Here is a 19966-nt window from a genome sequence, read left to right as displayed (position 1 = left end):
TGTATACTTTTTATTTGATGGGGTATTAAAAAAAAATTTATTGACTTATGCATGAATGCACAGTCAATTTATCGGGCCCATAGTACTTATGTATTGGTCATTTATGTGATTGTTAACAATTTCTCGTTGCATAGTCGTACTTATGATATAGTTGGGTGACTAACGGACACATAAAGTTTTAATGTTACAAGAGTTTAAAAGTTAGGATGGGAGGGGAAGTGCGGTTGGAAAGTGCGCGCAGATAAAAATAATACTACACTCGACCTTCCCTCCTGTCCTAAATTGAAACTTTAATAACTTTAAAAATAGTTATCCGAAACTGGTTATGGACCAGTAAAAATGTTTAGTACATTATTCTCAATTTCAAAAATTAAAGAAATCTGTGCGTTACCACTTAAAGTTCATAAGTTGCTATCGAGAAAACTAAGTTGGGACGGGGGAAAAATTTTTTTAAAAATTGAAATCACATTGTATAAAAACAATATGGAAAAAAATGTAATTTCTTATGAAACCCTACGAGATATTGAGTGGCCCATGATAAAAGAATCGCCTTGTATATGTATAGAATATGCATGTCCATAAAGCTATAATAAAATCAATAAGTATTATTCTATTTTATCACTCAGAACACATAACAGAACAAAATTCATAATTATATTTACAAAGTTGTGTCTGTTGTCTGTACTGTTAGGAATTAGGATGTTTTTATAATTTATTTAGTTTCAAGTTTCAAATTAAATGTTATAGTTATAACATTTTAAATTGAAGTTTAATAAACAAATTACCATCACTTGTTATCTCAACTTTTTTTACTGATATGAACATAGCAACATTGATAAAAACGGTAAGAATCCCATTAACTATTACATAACTATGGAATACATAATTATTGTCTGTGCAAAACATACTTTATGTGCTGCCATAAAATTGGTTATGGGATATTTAAGCAATGATATGTAATATAGCATAGCATTAGGACTGTGCATACGGGCATTAGACAATTTGACTTTTTACATAACTGACTTAACTCATTAAACATATAATTGATGTATTGTTGCAAATATTGTGTTTGCAACGACATTTTTGTTTTGGCGAACGTCCTATACTACATTGTAGCAAGATTTTTATTATGTTACATTAGGATAAATAGAAAAGAAAAATCAAATTATTTGTTTACAAGTGAAATTATATTAGCTTATCTCATTATAGATTTTAACTCAAAAATTACAATATGTTAAAACTTTTCTTTTTCTTTTAACTTATTTGCTTGAATCAGATACTGGCGATGGAGGTAATGCTTATAAGCTACTTTTTAATGCGTGATATGTCTGGACATAGCTGGATAAGGCATTACTCCAACATTTATTAGCGAACAACTAACAACCTTGTCTTTGTTATCCAATAATATATATTGCATAATGTATGAACCATAAAAGAATACATCTGGGAGATTAGTTTCTTTGAATAAAGCTGTATTAAACCCCACTGACTTATAAAACCCCTGTAAAAAGATAAAAAATAATTATTGGCATCGTGTATTACAATCATGAACTTAAAATTCTTTCATCAAAACTCTTTTATTAAATTTTACCAAAGAAGTCTGACACTGAGGTAGCTTTGCATGCGTTTTTAGAGGTTTTTGATAAATAATTTCTCGAAAACTACTTGACCGAATTGAATTAAATAAGTTGTGTTTTAATTAACCAGAATTGATCTCCGTCGGTTTGTTGGAAAGAAAAAAATAGTTTTTGGTATTTAATGCAAGAATAGTTTCTATAAGCTTTTGTTAGAAAATTCCCATTTCCCTTCCATCGATATAAAAAAAAAAGTTCATAGGTGCCCCCCTCCCATAATACAGAAACGCGTAAAAACAGGCCATTACCTTTCGTAGATCTCGAATGACATATGTACCCTGTATGACAGAAACTTTGATTTTAAATGGTGAGGCATTTTTCTGAATAGAATGGAAATATGTTGCCCATCCACATCAACCACAAGTTTGTCAGTCCAGACATTGTGTATGAAAAGAAGAAAATTAAAGTGGGGGAAAGGGAATTTATGAAATCTAAAACCAAAAAGAATTAGTTGATAAGAAACAAAAAACCAGCTCATAGTACATTTTCATGATCCAATGTATTTTCTTCATTGGCTTCCGATATAAATATTAATTATCGCATATGAATTGATGCAAAATTAATTACAGATTTGGAAAACAAGTCGTTTGTATAGGGCCAGGATTCTTAAGCATAAATGTATTAAACTTAACAAAGTATAGTGACTCGAAAAATTAACACGCACCTTTTGTAAAGGACAATTATTATTCAAATTGAAGCTATCGGTGAAATTCTTCCAAACTATCTCTCCAAATAATGCCTTTAAATCTGAACATACTTTTTTCATACGAAACACGTGTGTATTTTGTTTCCATAATCCGATTGAGTCGTATGTTCCCAATTGAACCAAAACCTATCAACAAGTTAGTAGGTATAGGTAATTGAGAAACAGTATACATTTTGCGTACGCCAATGTTAGAAGTTAATTTATTAAAAAATTAACTCACCTTTAGGGAATCATCAAATGGAATTTTGTGTGTAACGTTACCTAGCACAAGTCTTGAAAACTCAGATAACTTTTGCGTGTACAAATCGAATTTTATCAAGTAGTCGTAAGTCCTGTTACACGGACGAAACTCTGTCACGTTTAACCAATACTTACCCTGGAAAAAATAAATATAATTAATACTAAGCTAAGTATCAATGCAAACATTGAGATAATAGTAATATGATCAGGCCACGTCTATTTGTGGGAATTCTCTTCCCATGAATATACCTGTGTCTCTATTTTGCAACAGGTTTCGTGAGTTTTAAATAACAATTCATTTTTTTTTAATGTAATTTTTATATCAACGAATATTATAAAAATATAATTATTCGAGATAACTTTTAAAATTTTCAATAATCACGCTGTGTTGATAAAAATATTTCTGTTGTAATCATTTAAAAGAAATATTAAATAAGATACTAATGTAGTACTCATACAATATAACGTATAGTAAATAATGTCATAGTATTCTACAAAAACGTAACAGACAAAACCACAGCGAGTTAAAACTGCTGTTAAACTGCATTACTAGGTATTTACTTGTGCGGTTAAATAATACAAGAATATAAAATGTTTAAACCAAATATATACTTGCGATTACCATAGGAATATGTGCGTTGGCGTTATTACCAAAACTACAAAAGGTAATTAATAAGATACACGGCCGGAAAATGAATAGAAAATTCATTTTTCTCCTTTTTAATTTAACGTAATATTGTGTAGTTTTGAGAGTTTAAACGAACTATCAGATATGTATTGCTTGTCTATTAAAATATGAGCTTGTATTTTAACTAAATATTTATATAATATATAATTTATAATTATACATACGAGACTGAACAATAAACTATAGTAGTCATTGATAGATAGGTGTTATCTATCAATCACAGGATGCTGTAATTTTTTCATGCCATAAAATTCTATTATTTAGAACACAATAATAAATAATGTATAAACTAATAAAGCAAAAGCCCGTACAGTGAGAACTGAGCATAGTAGAGGATGAGGAGGTCACAGCTCTACAGGCATTATTGTAACTGTAAGTGATAAAATCACATTAAAAAAAACGCTTCGATGCGAATCTGCGGATAAAAGGTTCAAATCATGACAGTGCAAACCAAGCACAGTAAAATATGTATTAAGCACAGTAATCATGCTGATCTTTTATACTACGCTGACTTTTATTAAAGACTTTTTTAAAACCATTATACTATTATGGTTACCAGTAAATTAAATCCATGTCGTTGTTAATTTATTTTTTCATTACTACCCGAATTATTGGTCCGCAATGATACGCACTTGAAGTATTAACATTATTATGATTACTACAATATAATATTATTGAAAAAAAAAATAGGATAGGTTTATATAGTAAACAGGTATATATAATGAGTTATTGGTTTATAAGACAGATGGTCAAAGACAGTTTATATCACAAGTAATTCATCAAAACCTATACACAAAAACATCAATTTGTCAAAAAAGAAATGTAATTATAGTTCTAATAAACTATTGTGTAAACTAAAAAAATAAATACTGGAACTGAGGGTCTCTAATATGAAATATATGAACAATAATATAAAACCCAACACAATATTATAAAAATGTACGGTGGGTTTATTAATGGCCATGTTTTAGTTTTTAACACTGGACATGTATTTGACCAAGTATGGGTTTTCAAAATGGACAATGGCTCCATGGTAAATAAATAAAATAGCAATTTTACTTTTGTGGGTCGCCTTTAAATTTGCCTGTTAAGCCAGGACCATTTCAGTCCGATCCTGGTTTAACATGCGAAAAGTTGTTAATAAGAAATCTACTAATAACCCCAATTGTATCATAGGTGAACTAATTAATGCCATTATAGTGTGCATAATCGAATGATCAATATCCATTTATGAATCCTGGGATGCGAATATAATATAGTATAATATTATAATGGTATTATTTCTATTGCAAAGTGAATGACAAACTTTCGACGTCCGTGGGCAAATTGACTCGACCGTTTAATGGTACTATTATTTTTGCTCTTCGGTAATATTCTTCCCCGCCGACTGTCTCGTCCCTAGTCGGACACACGTTGTTGTCGGGTTTTCCAACCCATCGATCACGAACCCTTTGTACATAGCCCAGTCCAAATTGAAAACACTGCGAACGCAAACAAAACGCAGTGCGAAAGTTTACTCAAAAGGGTCTGTCACTTGTCAATAACACCCGCTTTTCCGTGCCGTTTAAAAACACCACGGGGTCGAAAATTACCCACGCGGTCCAGGGTAATTGATATAAGTCCTTATGTAAGGCTTTACAGCGTGTCAAAAGGGTTTCGCGGTAAACACCCACAACGCAACGGGTTATTTTCGTAAAACCATCTGAGCACAAGTCATTCTAAGTAACTCAAATTGAATTTTTCAAAATACTTAAAAAAAAAAAAATGAAAAAAAATTCAATATGATCATTTTTTTTACTTATCACCTTTCGTTAAATTGAAAATCCAGACAGTTCAATTTAAATAATTATTCATTAGGTAGTTGTATGTTTTTACATCACCATATTATTATTATTGTTTAATAGTATACAGAAACCGTTGGTAGGGTTTAAACGCAAACGTGAAAACGTGAAAAATGATGATCATGTTCCCACCCTCGAGAAGGGTAGAGGGTGTTGTCAAAATTTGGGTTTGAGGTAGTTTTTGGACAGGGACACGCCTAAAATATCATATTCTATAAACAACGTTCCTAATAGGTCTATAGGAAAAACAGTTATCGTGACTTAAGAAACACAAAACAAATCACATCATTCTAAAACTAATACTATCGCAACGGTAATAAAAAACACAAGTAATAATAATAAATAAACGACATTCGTGCCACGTAATTTAATTTATTAAAATCGCAAACCCGATCAGCGTTATTGAATTTTCCGGTCGTTTTTTTTTCTACTTTGAGAAAAAGCGTTTCCGTTGCCCAACCCGACCATCGGCGGCAAGCAATACGTTTCGTTGTACTTCATTAAACACTGGAAGTTTACATACATGGGATTCCGCTATTACACATACCTTTAGCAGGTATATATATATATATGTATTTCTGTGGGCGTTTGAACCATGATGAAATAGTATACATTATCTCGCATCCCTTACCCTTGCCCGACCACAACACAAACTGTACCGTTCACATGGTAATAATATTGTTATTGATATACCCCGTGCTTTCACCTGTACCGTATTTGCCCGCCTTATTTTTTTATTTATTATTGTCGTTTTAATAATACGTATGTATATAGTATACATATTTTTTTGTTGACACGTTTTCTTAGGTGGATTTCAAACTTTAATAAAACCGTTCCTCTGCCGGAGCGGTCTGTGTCGCACTCGTGTTATATTGCAATACCGAAAATCGCGCTTGCGAGCTGGCCCGTATAAAATAATAATATTGCGTCACTGACGGAAACGTTTTACCCGAGGCCAGTTAGTTTTTATGAGCTTTTTTATCTGCCATTGTTTTACCTCAGCATCCCTTTTGTTTGCGCCGCATTCAACCTACCTGTTGTGTGTTTACGCATGGTCGGCGGTGTCTTGAGATTGCGACGGGAGAGGAGAGGGAGAAAAATAAAAAAAAATAAAGAACATTATTTACCGGCGACGTGGAGGGAAAAAATGGCAAAATGAATAATTGCACTTACTTGTTGGGCGCAAGGTGACACGTTCAACGCAACTGCGGCGTATGAATATAAAACAAATGTTTCGGAAAAAACTAAAATGAAAAGAAAAGAAACAAAGACACCGGTGTTGTGTGATAACGTTTAACTTTCTGGCCGGAAAAGTCCGAGTTCGGAATCGACAAAGCCGTGGCGTTTTATCTGTGTCTTTGCTCAATACCGAATCGAATACAGCGGATTCACTTGGCCGGCACAACCGCGGCGGTCAACGCCATAAGGCGGGTTTTGCAGTTGTGAAAAACAGGAGGAAAAAAAAATCTGAAAATTATATACGCCACAGCGTATTGTGCGCGTGATCCGACGTTTTTGGCCGGCGATAAGGGAAATTATATAAACGACTCGGAATCGCAAACGGTTTGTCAAGTAGATAGTGCGGCGGCGAGATCCGACGACGACGGTCTGACAAGAAAAATATGTGCCGCCGCCGTGCTTGGATAAGGTCCGGACGGCCAGCTCGCGTTAATTAGCAGAGCATATCCCTTGCACGCCCTCTCCTCCTCCAAACATGCGGCCTTTCCGCATTGCAACGGCATGGCATTCCGAACGGTTTAACGAAAGTCTTGGATTGCTCTCGGAGTAGCAAAAAAAAAAAAAAATCCGCAACAGGCACTCGCAGGATATAAATCAATTTCGTGACGAATTTGTTGCCGGTCGTTTAAAAGCCATTAGCGCGGACTGCGAGTGGGCAAAATGGTCATTCAATTTCCAGCAGACCCACACTCGTACACGGTTGTTGGCTCCCACGTTCAGCTGGGCGACGGCAGAAAATTCGGCACTTTTGCTGATAACACATGATAATAGTATTGTGTCGTCGACACGAGTCTGGACTTGATGCATTAACGGGCGTACGAAAAGACAAGACGGTCCTCGATCCTCGTCGCGCAACAGCTGTTTGCTTTGCGTGGACAGTGCGATGCGCTATATAGTTGCTTGTAGTAGCTCCTATTGAAAGTGCGGAAATTGGAATTCAGTGTGATATACAATTCTGGATAGTGAAAATCGGTTATGGAACAGTATAAATGCGATTCGGCTAACTGTATAAGTATATCGGGCACACAACCGAGAAGTCTATAATGAAAAGTACTCTATTCTACCGTCCTAATATTATACTACTCGAAAACGGCTTGTACAATACGCCGTAAGCCTCTAGCACCGACCTCTAGTTAATCTGGTAATAGAACGAGCTCGTTCGACTATAAGCGGATGAGAATTTGTTTTTAAATACATCGGTAGTCCCTCAAGACTCAAGAGAAGAAAAACAAAAATAAAAACCATCAATGCGGTACGGCGCGGCGGCGGTGGTGGTTGTGTTTAAAGAGCTTTTGAGTCGCTGATGACCAATGCGCTTTGGCCGCGTCCGTGGAAATTAGTTTTTGCTAGACGAACTCTATTTTTTTTCCCACCACCACCACCACCATGTATGTATGTATATAATGGATACCAGCACTACCGACATCACTATACCGAGACAGAAACCATTAACGGCTTAGCAAGAGATTTTCAAGTGGGATCACGGGCCGTGTTCGAAGAACGGCCAAGCTTATTTCATTAGTTCGCCTCGTGTCCCATAAGTTTTACTTTTACGACCCTTTAATGGACCGGGTTTCCGCTAAGACCACTGCCGTATAGTATATTATTATGGTGTCTGCTAATAATTTTCAGCCGAAGCCAAATGTTAAAATGTATGCGCGTGGTGAATTAATAACTTCAATATCACTTCTTAATATTACATGGTTTTTATGCGAAATAACTTATGCACGGATGATTAATTACCCGAGCAGATCCTCCAAAGTGAAGAGCACTTATATTTTCATTACATTCTTAATTGAATACTCTTGACTAATATAATTTATATACGGCCGTTTAGTTCGATACAACAACAAAGGACGTACAAGAATGTACACTGCGTATGCTAGTTAATATATGTTTAATAATATTATAATATACTTGTTTTGTACACTGTGTAACGTTGTTGGAAGACATGGGTTGACGACAATATAGAAACGATGTACCTATATATATATATATTATATAGATATATTATGAAAACAGTTTCAAACTCTGTTCGAATCGGTTGTAAATTAATTTTTTTAATTTCGTCACGGAAACGTGAATGACTAAATGTTGGTGTTTCATAAGGATACGACGCCGGATAGCTATTCGGAGTGGTTTTCTTAATATCGTGTATTTTGCACTCCGCGATTAGACGTATTTGCAATTTATTGCAGTGAATAATTTCCATACTAGCGCATCGTGACAGGACGAATGCTATGTCTAAGTATAACAATATGATATATATATATATATGTGTGTGTATAGGATTTAATATAGAAAAATACCGCCTAATAATATAAAATACCCATAAATTGAAAGCATGTATGATAATATATAATATATTCCAATGGAAGTTTCGGAAGGGTGGAATTGTAGTGTGCACATGTACGATTTATGGATTTTCGCAGAGCACCGGATAATCCGAGTATTGGGCGCGAGGAACAAATTCATGGAGTGTTTGTAAATTTAATTTATTTCTCCCCCTTTCACGGACGGCAACAAAATATAAAAACGTACCGAACAGTTGAGGTGTATCGAATAGGTAATAAAATATCATCGCGTTACTCGGTCGATGCGTTATAAAATACCGTCGAATCGAATTACATTTTATTAGGTTTTCATAAAAAAAAAAAAAAAATAATTCCAAAATTACAATCGCATTGTGTTACACACGAATAGCCTGCGGTATCGTTTGCTTTAATCAACGTGGCTCGCATTATAACACAATTTAATGGTATCGACGCAGTTTCACTACAAAAAAAAAAAAAGCGGGGGCTTTTAAAATGACGAAAATATTATTAAATCTCCATATCTTCGCACAATTCCTTGATGCGTACAAAACGTACATATTATACAGTTTAAGGGATGCTAACAGTACAGTACTAAAAGCACAGTAGCACACCCCCACCCAAAGTTCCCGTGTCCAGTTAGTATACATTGTACTCTCGGCGGTGGGTAAAACGTATTGTTTCAAAAGCTATTTGTCGGTAGGTATACACGAGTAAGATAATTCAGGTCTCAACTCGGAGACGCCAGAGAACCATATCAATACCCTGTCCCCGTGGGCCGGACAAATTAGATTGCGGTCGGCATAATAATACGCTCTTTGCCGTCGTGCATGACGTGCGACGTCGGTGGTCGGCTAGGCTCGCGAGGGCATGTGAACGGCTAACTTTTCTTAGATGTTTGCCGGGGCAAAAATTGAAAGTTTATCGTACCGCCGGCAGAGTGGCGAACCGTGCACGGTAAAAGGTACAATATGACAACCGGGGGGCGCGGGCGAAGACGGGCGCGAGTGCGTGTAAGATGAAAAATGGCGAATTTTCGTCACGTGCTATTTCGCTTGCCACCAAAGTCCCGGGATATGATGGCAAGTTGCAAATAAAAACTTGTGCAAAAGGCGAAAACCTATTTCGCCTTTAAACGCCGTTTAAATGGGGTTGCCGCTTGAATCACTTACCGACCGCCGCCGCCGCCGCCGCCAAAAAGGCGGTTTTTAAAAGGCGCACACTCGACGTTCCCTTCCTTCTTCCTCTTATCACGGCCAACGCATATCTTCTGGCTGCGGTGTCGGTGGAACCTTAATATAGCTCCTAGTGCTTTTCCCTGTTGCCGTGTCTGTGGTCGCAAAGTCACGTAGCCCGTATTTTTCGCTTACTTTGGAATTCCACGCTCGTCGCCGAACAAACTGATTAAAATTAATCGCGACCTACTACACACATATCGACCGCAGGGACAAATACAACCACACGGAAACGATTAGTTTTTTTTTTATCTGCCGTTACACTTCTTATGGGGTACACGTTGGCCGGCAAAGGAGCTGTTGTCTGAGAAAACACCTAACTTATTATGTGCTTTTAGAAGCGCGTTTACACTGAGCCCGTACAGCTGCTTGTGAATTGAAGTATAACAAACTTAAAATGTTACTATACAGATGTCTTTAGCATTACACGGGGTAAAATAATAATCTCGGCTTAAAAGTTTCTCGATATTTACAAAAAGCTTTTCGGTTACTTTGCTCTTTTTGTTAAACGACGTTGATTTGACAGGCCAACTTCACATACTTGAAAATCATACTTGTAATACAATACAATACATATACAGGCTAGCGTGTTTGTAGTAGTTACGCGTTTCATTATTCTGTACTGATTTGACGGGACAAAAATACATTTCGCGTTTGTAAGTTTTTTTTTTTTAAGAAATTTCACAAAGTGTCTGGATCGGAAAATCGACGGCCGTCGAGCCAAGGTGCGTGGTACAACTGCACGTCATGTGATCGATAACTGAGCATACATATAACACACAAGTGTATAAAACGCGTGCCGACTGTTTAAGCCGGTGTGCAGCACCCCTTTCCCTATTTTTTTTTTTTTTTTTTGATCCCAAAAGGGGAGGAACAAAATCGTGCGCAGTTTTAGCAGCAGCCGGCATCATACTTCACTCTGTGCTGTATTTTCGGCGCTTCTTATACTTGTACTAGTAGGCGAGCGCAGGTAACAGTGGCGGGCCACGATTATTGTAACGCGTGGCAATCATCTGGGACCGATGTCGAGGGGATCGATGTTGGTTTTTTTGCTTTGCCCGTGGCCGCCGTAAGCTGAGACGGAATGGAAAAAAAAACGCAAAAGTGCGCCGACGACGAGGAAAATTAATATTTACAATTTATACCCGGATCACGTTTTTGTCCTCCCCCCTCGGCAAAAACGTCCGAAAACAATATATTATCACACCGAGTCCGCACTGCATATTATATGCATTCCGGAAGTTGTGTACGCTAATAATTCCGAACGGGAAACCTTTCCCCGTGCCGAGTGCTACTATACAAATGAAACAATATCAATCGTCGTCCCCGCACGCACGCAGCGAAGACGGAATAACGGTCGATGCACAACTCTTACCCAAGCGTAGTTCGTATATTATAATACTATTATTGTATACAATATCATTATCTCGCCCCATTTTAATGCACTACAGTCTACACAGTACTTACTCAAGTACCTCGCAATGAGTAAAGAGAACACCGGTTGTTCATTCGGTTGTTACTCCTAATTGTATAATATACAGTATACGATTAATTATATTATAACAGGTAACGGCGACTTTGAAAATGGAATAGCATATATTGTCTGTTCCAAATACACGAGCAGCCGGTTAAGTTGTAACCTCTTTACTGTTTGGCGCACACACAATGTAGTTGTTAAGAATGCGCGTTCGAGGGAAATCAGAAATATAGCCGGTGGTGTAAATCCTAAAAGTCGCGTTATTCTTTTTTTTTATAACCGCCATTTTTAATAAATTGATATCGGTCAGCGCCGGAATAGCTTTTTAAGTGTAAAAAATGTATTACTGAAAAACAGTCTATATTCTGCCGTAATGTAATTCATTTAGTTTCTCGGTTTGGGGGCTCATAAATTTCCTGCGTACGTGGAAATATATATATACACTCTGCACACATATTGTGTATACCACTTTTTAATGGCTTATGGCGTAAGTTACTCGCACGTCGGCTTTTCTCGTTTTTTTTTTTTATTCTCCAAATAGATAACATTCCGCCGCATTAAATATAAATATATTCTATTCGGCGCGCTATAAAATCCCGAGCTCTAAAAAAAAATCAAAATGTTATCTCGAAAAACTTAAACGCGGACACGCGACGTACGAAATTAAACTTCAATCTCTTATCGCAAGACCAACGTGGGTTGTCTTTATTTTGTATCTACTATAGGATCATCATTTATTTGATTTATATATGATATATCCGAAGTCCAGTGGTTTTTAGAATTACAATTGTATTTCTATAGTTAAAATCTAAAATCATTATAAACACTTGCCTAAACAGTATATATTATGTTTTATTTTTCGTTCGGCCTTCGCGCATCGTACAATAAAAACGTTTTACTTTACCTAACTTAACCTATGCTTACAATAAAACTAATGGTATTAACCTAATACATGTTATACATTGTTTTTACACAATCTGTTGTGTGCGAAAATTCTAACTACGAACCGGAAATTATACATAGCGAATTTATAAAAAAAAACCCACAACCCTGTTCAAGTTTGTGGAGAATTTATTACACAATATATACCTACCTGTAAACCACTCCGATTTCAACATAATAATAATTCATCGGACAATATTACAGTTACGCGTGGTATAGTCCGGCTATTGTAAACCGTATTACCAGCCGAATATGTAGTAAGTATTGTTGTTTGTTTTGGCCGTTATGAAACATTACTCATTAACATATTATTCTGTTTTGGATTATTTATTTACCCCGTTTTAGATGAAAATATATAGGTACATCACCGACCCACGGGTGAAAGGTATACACCATCTACCATTATACTCGGTTCAGCGTAAAATAATTATTGCCGTTATGGCAAAATATCAAATATTCATATAATTACAATAATAATGGTAGCAACGCGTTTACCTAAAACAAATTATTGTTTCCTCGTCGACCCGGGCACTACGCCTACGGACGGACGCTAGTGCGCAGAGTATGTAAAACTAGTTATGAAGACAGGGAGGAAAAAAACCGTTACTCGGACTGCCGGCAGCGTTTAAGATAAGAATACGGTTGGGCATGACAGGGGGGGGGGTGGAAAAAAAAGGATAACACCAGCCGAATGGACCCTACGGGACGAGACGCAGGGTGCCGGCGGGCACTGTGGCTGCGGGTCGGAGTTTCCCACGGAGAGCCAGGTTAATTGCTATGTCATGTCACTGGATTATAATATTACGCCGGGTCGTTTGCCCGCAAAACCTTCCCCTCTCCCGTCGCCGAACGGGTAATGCTCGTCCCTCGTCTTGGTCGGTCGTCTTCGTAGCCGTTGGTTTATCCGGCCGTTAAAGCTTCCACCTACAACCGTGCCGGTTCTAGCTGCTGTCGGTGGACACGTGGCCGTTATGAACGCACATAATCCTACGGTGCACAGCAAGACGCCAAAAAATGATGCTTTCCGTCCTAACCCCGTGCCGAATATTGTGTTTAAAACCGATTATACCATCGTCCGTCGTCTTTTGATCGGGTATAAAACTCGGCTTGGCCATTGTTTAATTACAACAGGACCCCGCTCGCATCGATTTATCTTATCGGCTTTAAGTCGCTTACACGTTGACTGACTCGATAATATATATTTTGTTTTTAGGCGAACGAGAATAAGCCCGGTGTCAGTAAAATCATATTTATTTTATCTGTCAATACCTAAATTAAATTATAACGGATTCGGAGTTAAAGAGGTGCACAGTGTCTTATGTGTGGTCGGATATAAATGTATAACCGGTGTAGTAATATAAAACACCGGTGGCTGCACAAGAGCCTGTGTGTTGTTGTTTTAAGAGCGAGCGGCAGACGGCAGAGGGATGAGTCTAAAAAGTAATGGTTTACACTTAAAGGGTATTCGGTTTCTGTGTGGGGAATTGGCTGGCTTGGAGGTTTCAGCGAGTAAACAACTCGGCGAAGCACTTTCGTTTGGCCGAAAGTAATGAGAAATCTGATAGAGGAACACCGAGAAAGCTAGTGGCTTGGATGGGAGAAGGAGAGGAGTAAAAAAGCATTGAGCACCACGTGTCGACGCATAATTTATAATTTCACCTCGATCGCTTTGGCGTGCGGTCTGTCATGTTGTGCTGCACACTATAGAGTTATTGATTTAAAATCAGTCTACGGGTTTAAAGCGGCTGTACGTACCGAAATCCAATAGGTAGAAAGAAAAATGAAAAAAAAAAAAATGCACGCATTCATATAAATGCAAAACAACCCGAAGAAAATACTAGCGTGTGTGTGTTTTCCCCCCTAAGTTCTATCTCGACCCTTTTTTGTATTCGTTCAATTTGTTATGTATATTTAATATAATAATATACAGCTATATATTGTTTATATACACGTTATGTAATATTTGAGAATATGATAGGGTTTGTAAAGTTCTAGTACGCAGTAGTCTTGCCGACCAATACAACGGTAATTCCAATAGGTTTAAAAGTACACAATATAATAAGACGTGTACTGTTTTGCTTGCTGTCATATTGAACCAAAACCGTTCGGTAATCTTGGAAAAAGTATTTAGTCATATCAACGTTATTATTGTATTGTCTGTACGGTGTACTGTAAGTACCTGTAATAGTTACAGTCAAAGAGTAATTATTATACTCTTTTCGGAATAATAATGGTTTGTTATTTTCATAAAGGTATTTGGCGTTTCTTCTTATTCGCTTTATACTGTTTTCTATAATTAAAATGAGAACGTTGGCAACAAACATTTACATTTTTGCTTTAAAACGCTTAGTGTTAGAAGTCAGTACATCCAGTGGGTGGTCTTGACGTTTCACTAAATATTTTTCGACTTTAACGTTGTCATTTACAGTATATAACGAATAAACAGTAATTTTACTTATGCTCGTCCTTTGTTTGATAATATCTTTTATTCTCGAAACAGTTTTTTCTCGTTATTCCTTGTTAGTTGACGGCACGTCGACCCGGGTATTAAGAAAACGTGGACAGACAATAAGCATAGCAATAACAGCGACACGCCGTATCATGTATATTATATACATTTACATAAAAATAATCTATCAGAATCGAAAACAACAAGCTGAACCTTTCTAATGAAAATGTCGTTTGCGATAAATTTCATTATGCCTATCGTTAGTGGCAACGGTGTTAATTTCATTGTCCTCCGTTTTCATTTATCACAATATAATACTATTATTATACTTAAGCTTATTGAACACACTGTATATTGTGTGTCAGCGTTGTTGTGCAAGGAATAGGTAGATGTGAATATTGTTTTCGGATCCATGCCGTAGAGCTACCGGTAGACATTGGTCACTGGTAACAAACTAATAATGTCAAAAAAAAAGTTAACTACACTAAGCGTTGACGGACGTTATATTTGCAGCTTCTATTTTTTTTTTTCACTAACTCTGTGCTCTCCGGCTGTAACAAAAGCACAATACGGTTCATTGTTTTACTTCTGGACCCCTTTCAATCCATTCAGGTATTTATTGTTGTCTACATGGGCCTTTTTTTTTATTTCTCAACCCGGCATAGCAATCATAGATAAAATAAATGATGGTGATCAAAAATAAGTCGGTAAAATCATAATTTTAATATTCCAATAGTTTTAACTGAGGCAGAGCGCAATTGGTGTATATCCTATTAAAAAAAACCTTGTCTAATTCCAGAAAGAAATATAGTTAGTTAGAAAGATAGTTTTTATGATGATTAGAGAAAACTTTAGAGCTATTCCAGAGGGAAGTGTTACATAATAACAGAGAAATTATTGTATTCGTTTTGTTCAATATAGTCACGACCCGTCGAAGCTGTGGCGAGCGCTTTTGGTAAACAAAGGCACTGTGTGTAACATCATAATCGTCGATTGCAAACAAAAGCCTACTCGGGTCAAATAAACAATACCGATGTAGGACTAAAATTATTTAGCCGATTTCCCGCAAGTTTGACTTGTTCATATTACTTTAAAACTTTTAAACACGCACTCATATAAATCGTATAATCTTTATGATAAAAGATTTGGGTCAACGAGAACTTTTGGCAAACAAGCACTGACATTTTTAAGTTGCACGTATCTTCAGTGGGCGGTCATAACCAGTTAGGTTCCATTTTAGTAGACCATAGAATGTTAAACAGTCGGGACTAAAATTTCGCCCAAGAGTCCGTGTAACGTTGAAACGGATACATTGCTGTGGCATGTATTTTACTTCATTACAATTGATCTCTGTTATAGGGATTTCCACTCGACTAGAAAAATGCTTGTTTACCGTAATCCCGGTGTGGCGGCCGATTTCCCGAGTTTGTGCGAGTTCTGGTCGGATTAAATATTATCGCACGTGCGTTGGATTTAACACTTTTGAACTCGGCTGGTTATTGCGGGAAACAATCGTTGTCAAATCGATTTGAAACATTTCAATCGCAGAAATGAGAAAATTACCGTTTTGTCAGACATTTTCAACCGAACTCGAACGCTCAATATTTTCCTTCTACGACATTTGTTCACTATAGGTACATTGAAGTCGGTAGGAAATTAATTCAGATCAGTAAATGAGACATTCTTTCCCTTCCTGTCGGCCATAGCGTGTATGTTATTACACGAATTTGGTCCGCACGTGCGTTTCATGCAGTACTGCAAATGGCGGCGGCAAAACTTTTAATTGCTTTATGATCGCGCCTTATTTGTGTATGAGTGTGTACACGCGGGCAGGCAGCTGATACAGAGAAGAGGTAAAGAGTTTTAATAACAAAGGTTTCAAAGTTATAATTTTGCGCAGCAATTAAATCCCGGTCGGTTCTCAATAAATTTGCTTATGTATACTACAATAATATAACAATTAAATAGTGGCGTTATTTTATATAGTTTATTAGCGGAAAAGACGTTTGGAGACGGCGACAACAGTCTCATTACCGTTTTCCACGAACACCTTGATACCCACCATATGTATATGCTATAGAGTATAACATATAAAACACCTATTATGCATCGTGGTAATACGACTTTTCAACAGGTAAAGCGTATCCGGTACGAAGGTGCAAGCAGTAACGTTCTGAAACTTTTACTGCAATGACTTAACGTTCAGTTTACCATAAAAATAATTATAAGCTCGATGAGAGATTTCTAAAGTTATGTAGTCGTTTTGTCACACAGCCATACCGTTTTATTGTGTTGGTTTTAAGTACCTTCAAACGTGTGCGATTGCTATAATGTATTTTGTATTGCTTATTCTGATAGGAACGGTATCGACAACACTATTACATTTTTAAGCAATAAACGTTGTATTTATTTGTATTATTGTTACATCATTTCAGATATGAAACCAAGCGATCTTTGCACGGCCACGACTTGGTATTGAAAACAAGACACAAAGCCCAAACCGAACGTTCGTTTGACTTGAAAGAAACGTGAGATGGTTCTCAGGTGATGGACGAACGGTCCGCAATGACACAGCTATCACGCAAAACGTTCATCTGTTGGCTGTGCTACTTGCTCACGCTGCATTTCGCCAGTCCCACCAAAGCCGGTAAGTAATACTCTTTAATCGAGACATAATAATATTACCATTAATTATCACCTAAACACAGTGGTCTCACTGCTATAGTGTAGTTAAACTGTTTAAAGCTAACTTTCAATAGAATGTGTAATTCGTTTGATCTCAATATAGTTATAGTTCAATATAGTTCCACGGGTGAACCCATGAGATAGCTAAAGATAAGTTGGAATTAATCAATTGTAAAAAAGGACAAATTTAAAAAAACAAATTTTATCCAAGACAGCACAAAACAATTTTATTTTTAAAATAACGTGGACATATTCTTGGATTTTCATAGTATTTAAAAATAATAATTTTGTACTTATTGCTGTCTGAGATAGAAATATCCTACTTATAATAAATCTTAAATTTTTTTAAAATTAAAAATGTTGTAATACATTAACATGTTGTGAATAAAAGGATCCGAGTCCTACCGTAGAATTTTCTCGGAATAACTGTGTATGAATTCAAATACCGTGTATATTTAATGTTATTCCCTTTTGTACTAATTAAAGTTAACCGAAAATATACTCAAATGTATATTTTAGAAAATTAACGCAGCGTTATTTGGCATTGAGCGTTATGCTCGCGTTAAAGAAAAAAATATACAACATTTGGTAAATGTTAAAACAAAATGAGCGTTTTTTTTTTTTATACTTTATTAGGGCGCAAAGGAAGAACATAACACCGTTGTAATTATTATTTCTCAAAAAAAAAAAAACCGTAGAAATAGTGGTTAAAAAAAACCTTCGCTTCCATAGTTTTATATATCATCAACATTTTTCTTAATTATTATTATACTTCACCCTTAATGGACGGAAAGGATGTTGGTGATTAAAAGTAGCTTTTAACGACGTTTGGCGGTTAGAAATATGCACGTGTATATTTATTAGATAAATTATTTCAAAGGCCGGAAACACTCGGGCGACGTCATTTGTGTCGGTAGGATGTCCGTTACAAAAGGCATAATATAATATTATAAATGACGGGATTTAATTTCACCACGCCCATCTCACCTTTCATTATGCTAATGTCGGAACGACTCGGCGACAGTGATGGTAAGTAGGTGGTAGAAACGGCCGAAGGTACTGAAAAACATCTTGAGCGGAAAAAGAAACGGACGCGGCGAGTCGAGTAGGCAAAACGGGTACACCAAAGCGATGCGAACAAAACGTCTCACTCGTTCGTTATACCATGTCACCGACAAACAACACAATGGGCAACATAGTTGTCTATATTTTGTTTAATTACATTGTTCGTCCAACGACAATGCTATATCTCTCTTTTCGAAGATGGGGTGGAAAAAACGTAAAAAAAAAAAAATGTAGTAAATGTAACTTGTATGAGCAAATGTATTTTATGAAAAACTATTTGGATTAAAATCAAAAGCACTTTAAATCTCGCAATGCTAATAATAATTTTGTATTCTCTGTAAATATTAAAATCTATATTATTGTTTATCTGTAAAAAATAATAATTTTATTTTCCTCTCTTCCATAGTCAAAATATTATGTATGATTTTAATAAGTATAATATGCTCGCAAAATTGTTTTGTTTGTGTACTCAGGATTTTCTGGTATGCGGCACAACCTTATTGTAGGGTTTTTTTTTTTTGTAATATAAAACTTAATATAACCGACTTCATAACGGATTGTAGTACCCAATTGTTAACTCTCCCTTTTTTAATATGAAAATATTTTCAAGATCATTATAAATGAAAAAGAGGCGGATTACCCTTGAAGATGTTAAATGTTTGTATTGTGCTTTTGTAATCGAGCGGGACAAGTTAGGTCAAATGAAATTTATTAGGCGGGTATTCGGTTATGGTGTAGTCATTTAAAAAAAAAAAAACCACTTAAAAAGAGTATAAAATCTGTACGCTTGTTTTTATACAAATGCTCTGAGTTATTCCCACTGACGATTACGGTAATTAAAATAACAACAAAAAAAGAAATATTCATCCATCAAAGGTCGACAATGTTATAAGGAATTTATTTATTAAATAACTGCACCATTGTCAATCATATTTAACAGTAACATGGCTCGGTCACGACACAAGTCGTGTAGAGTGCATTGGGGTTTTTTAACGGTTAAAAAAAAAAAAAACACTGTTTCGTTATAGCTGTCATTGAACGTATTCGAAAGGGTTATTAAGACGTGGAATTCGACCGTTTAGAGCGTAACGGCCGACGTGTTGGATGGCTATCACAGAAATGACTACAAACTCGATTGTTCGCTTTATCGAAAAATCATTTTATTTTTTATGTAAGCCTTAAGGACTATCACGCTTTTTAAGCCGTAAAAACATTTTTTTTTTCCACGAAAAAAAGAAACCGTTACGTTTAGTTAACGGTATCGTTTTGATCGGAGACCGGTCGTGTGGAAAAGAGTACTTTTTTTTTTTTTTTTTACTTCCTTTTTATTTCTACTCTCTGTCTTTCTCGTTTTTTTTTTCTATTCTCGCTCTAGCCGTTCCCGTAGCCGTCTTCTCCCCCGTCGGTTTCTTTTTTTTTTAGATTTACCCTTCGCTCTTTATATTTCAACCCC

At 36.2% G+C, this 19966-nt stretch overlaps 2 protein-coding genes across 3 annotated transcripts in view; one reads left to right on the top strand and one right to left on the bottom strand.

The window, feature by feature from the left end:
• Positions 1 to 19966, top strand: part of LOC126832949 (discoidin domain-containing receptor 2-like) — a 141857-nt gene that overhangs the window by 54014 nt on the left and 67877 nt on the right. For both annotated transcript variants that reach the window (XM_050564010.1, XM_050564009.1), the window contains exon 3: positions 17199 to 17410. In XM_050564010.1, coding sequence (XP_050419967.1) covers positions 17311 to 17410 — 100 coding nt within the window. In that variant the 5' untranslated portion in view covers positions 17199 to 17310. The remainder of the gene's footprint in view (positions 1 to 17198; positions 17411 to 19966) is intronic.
• LOC126832950 (myrosinase 1-like) overlaps positions 1 to 19966 on the bottom strand; it is a 129995-nt gene that overhangs the window by 95459 nt on the left and 14570 nt on the right. The gene's annotated exons all lie outside the window — the stretch shown is intronic.

Source organism: Adelges cooleyi, unplaced genomic scaffold (genome assembly GCF_023614345.1).
Source record: "Adelges cooleyi isolate 19-005CV unplaced genomic scaffold, UGA_ACOO_1.1 ACOO_flye_CR_arks_rails_tigmint_CR_PRNA_167, whole genome shotgun sequence".
Classification (NCBI taxonomy): domain Eukaryota; kingdom Metazoa; phylum Arthropoda; class Insecta; order Hemiptera; family Adelgidae; genus Adelges; species Adelges cooleyi.
This window is presented reverse-complemented; position numbering and strand designations above follow the sequence as displayed.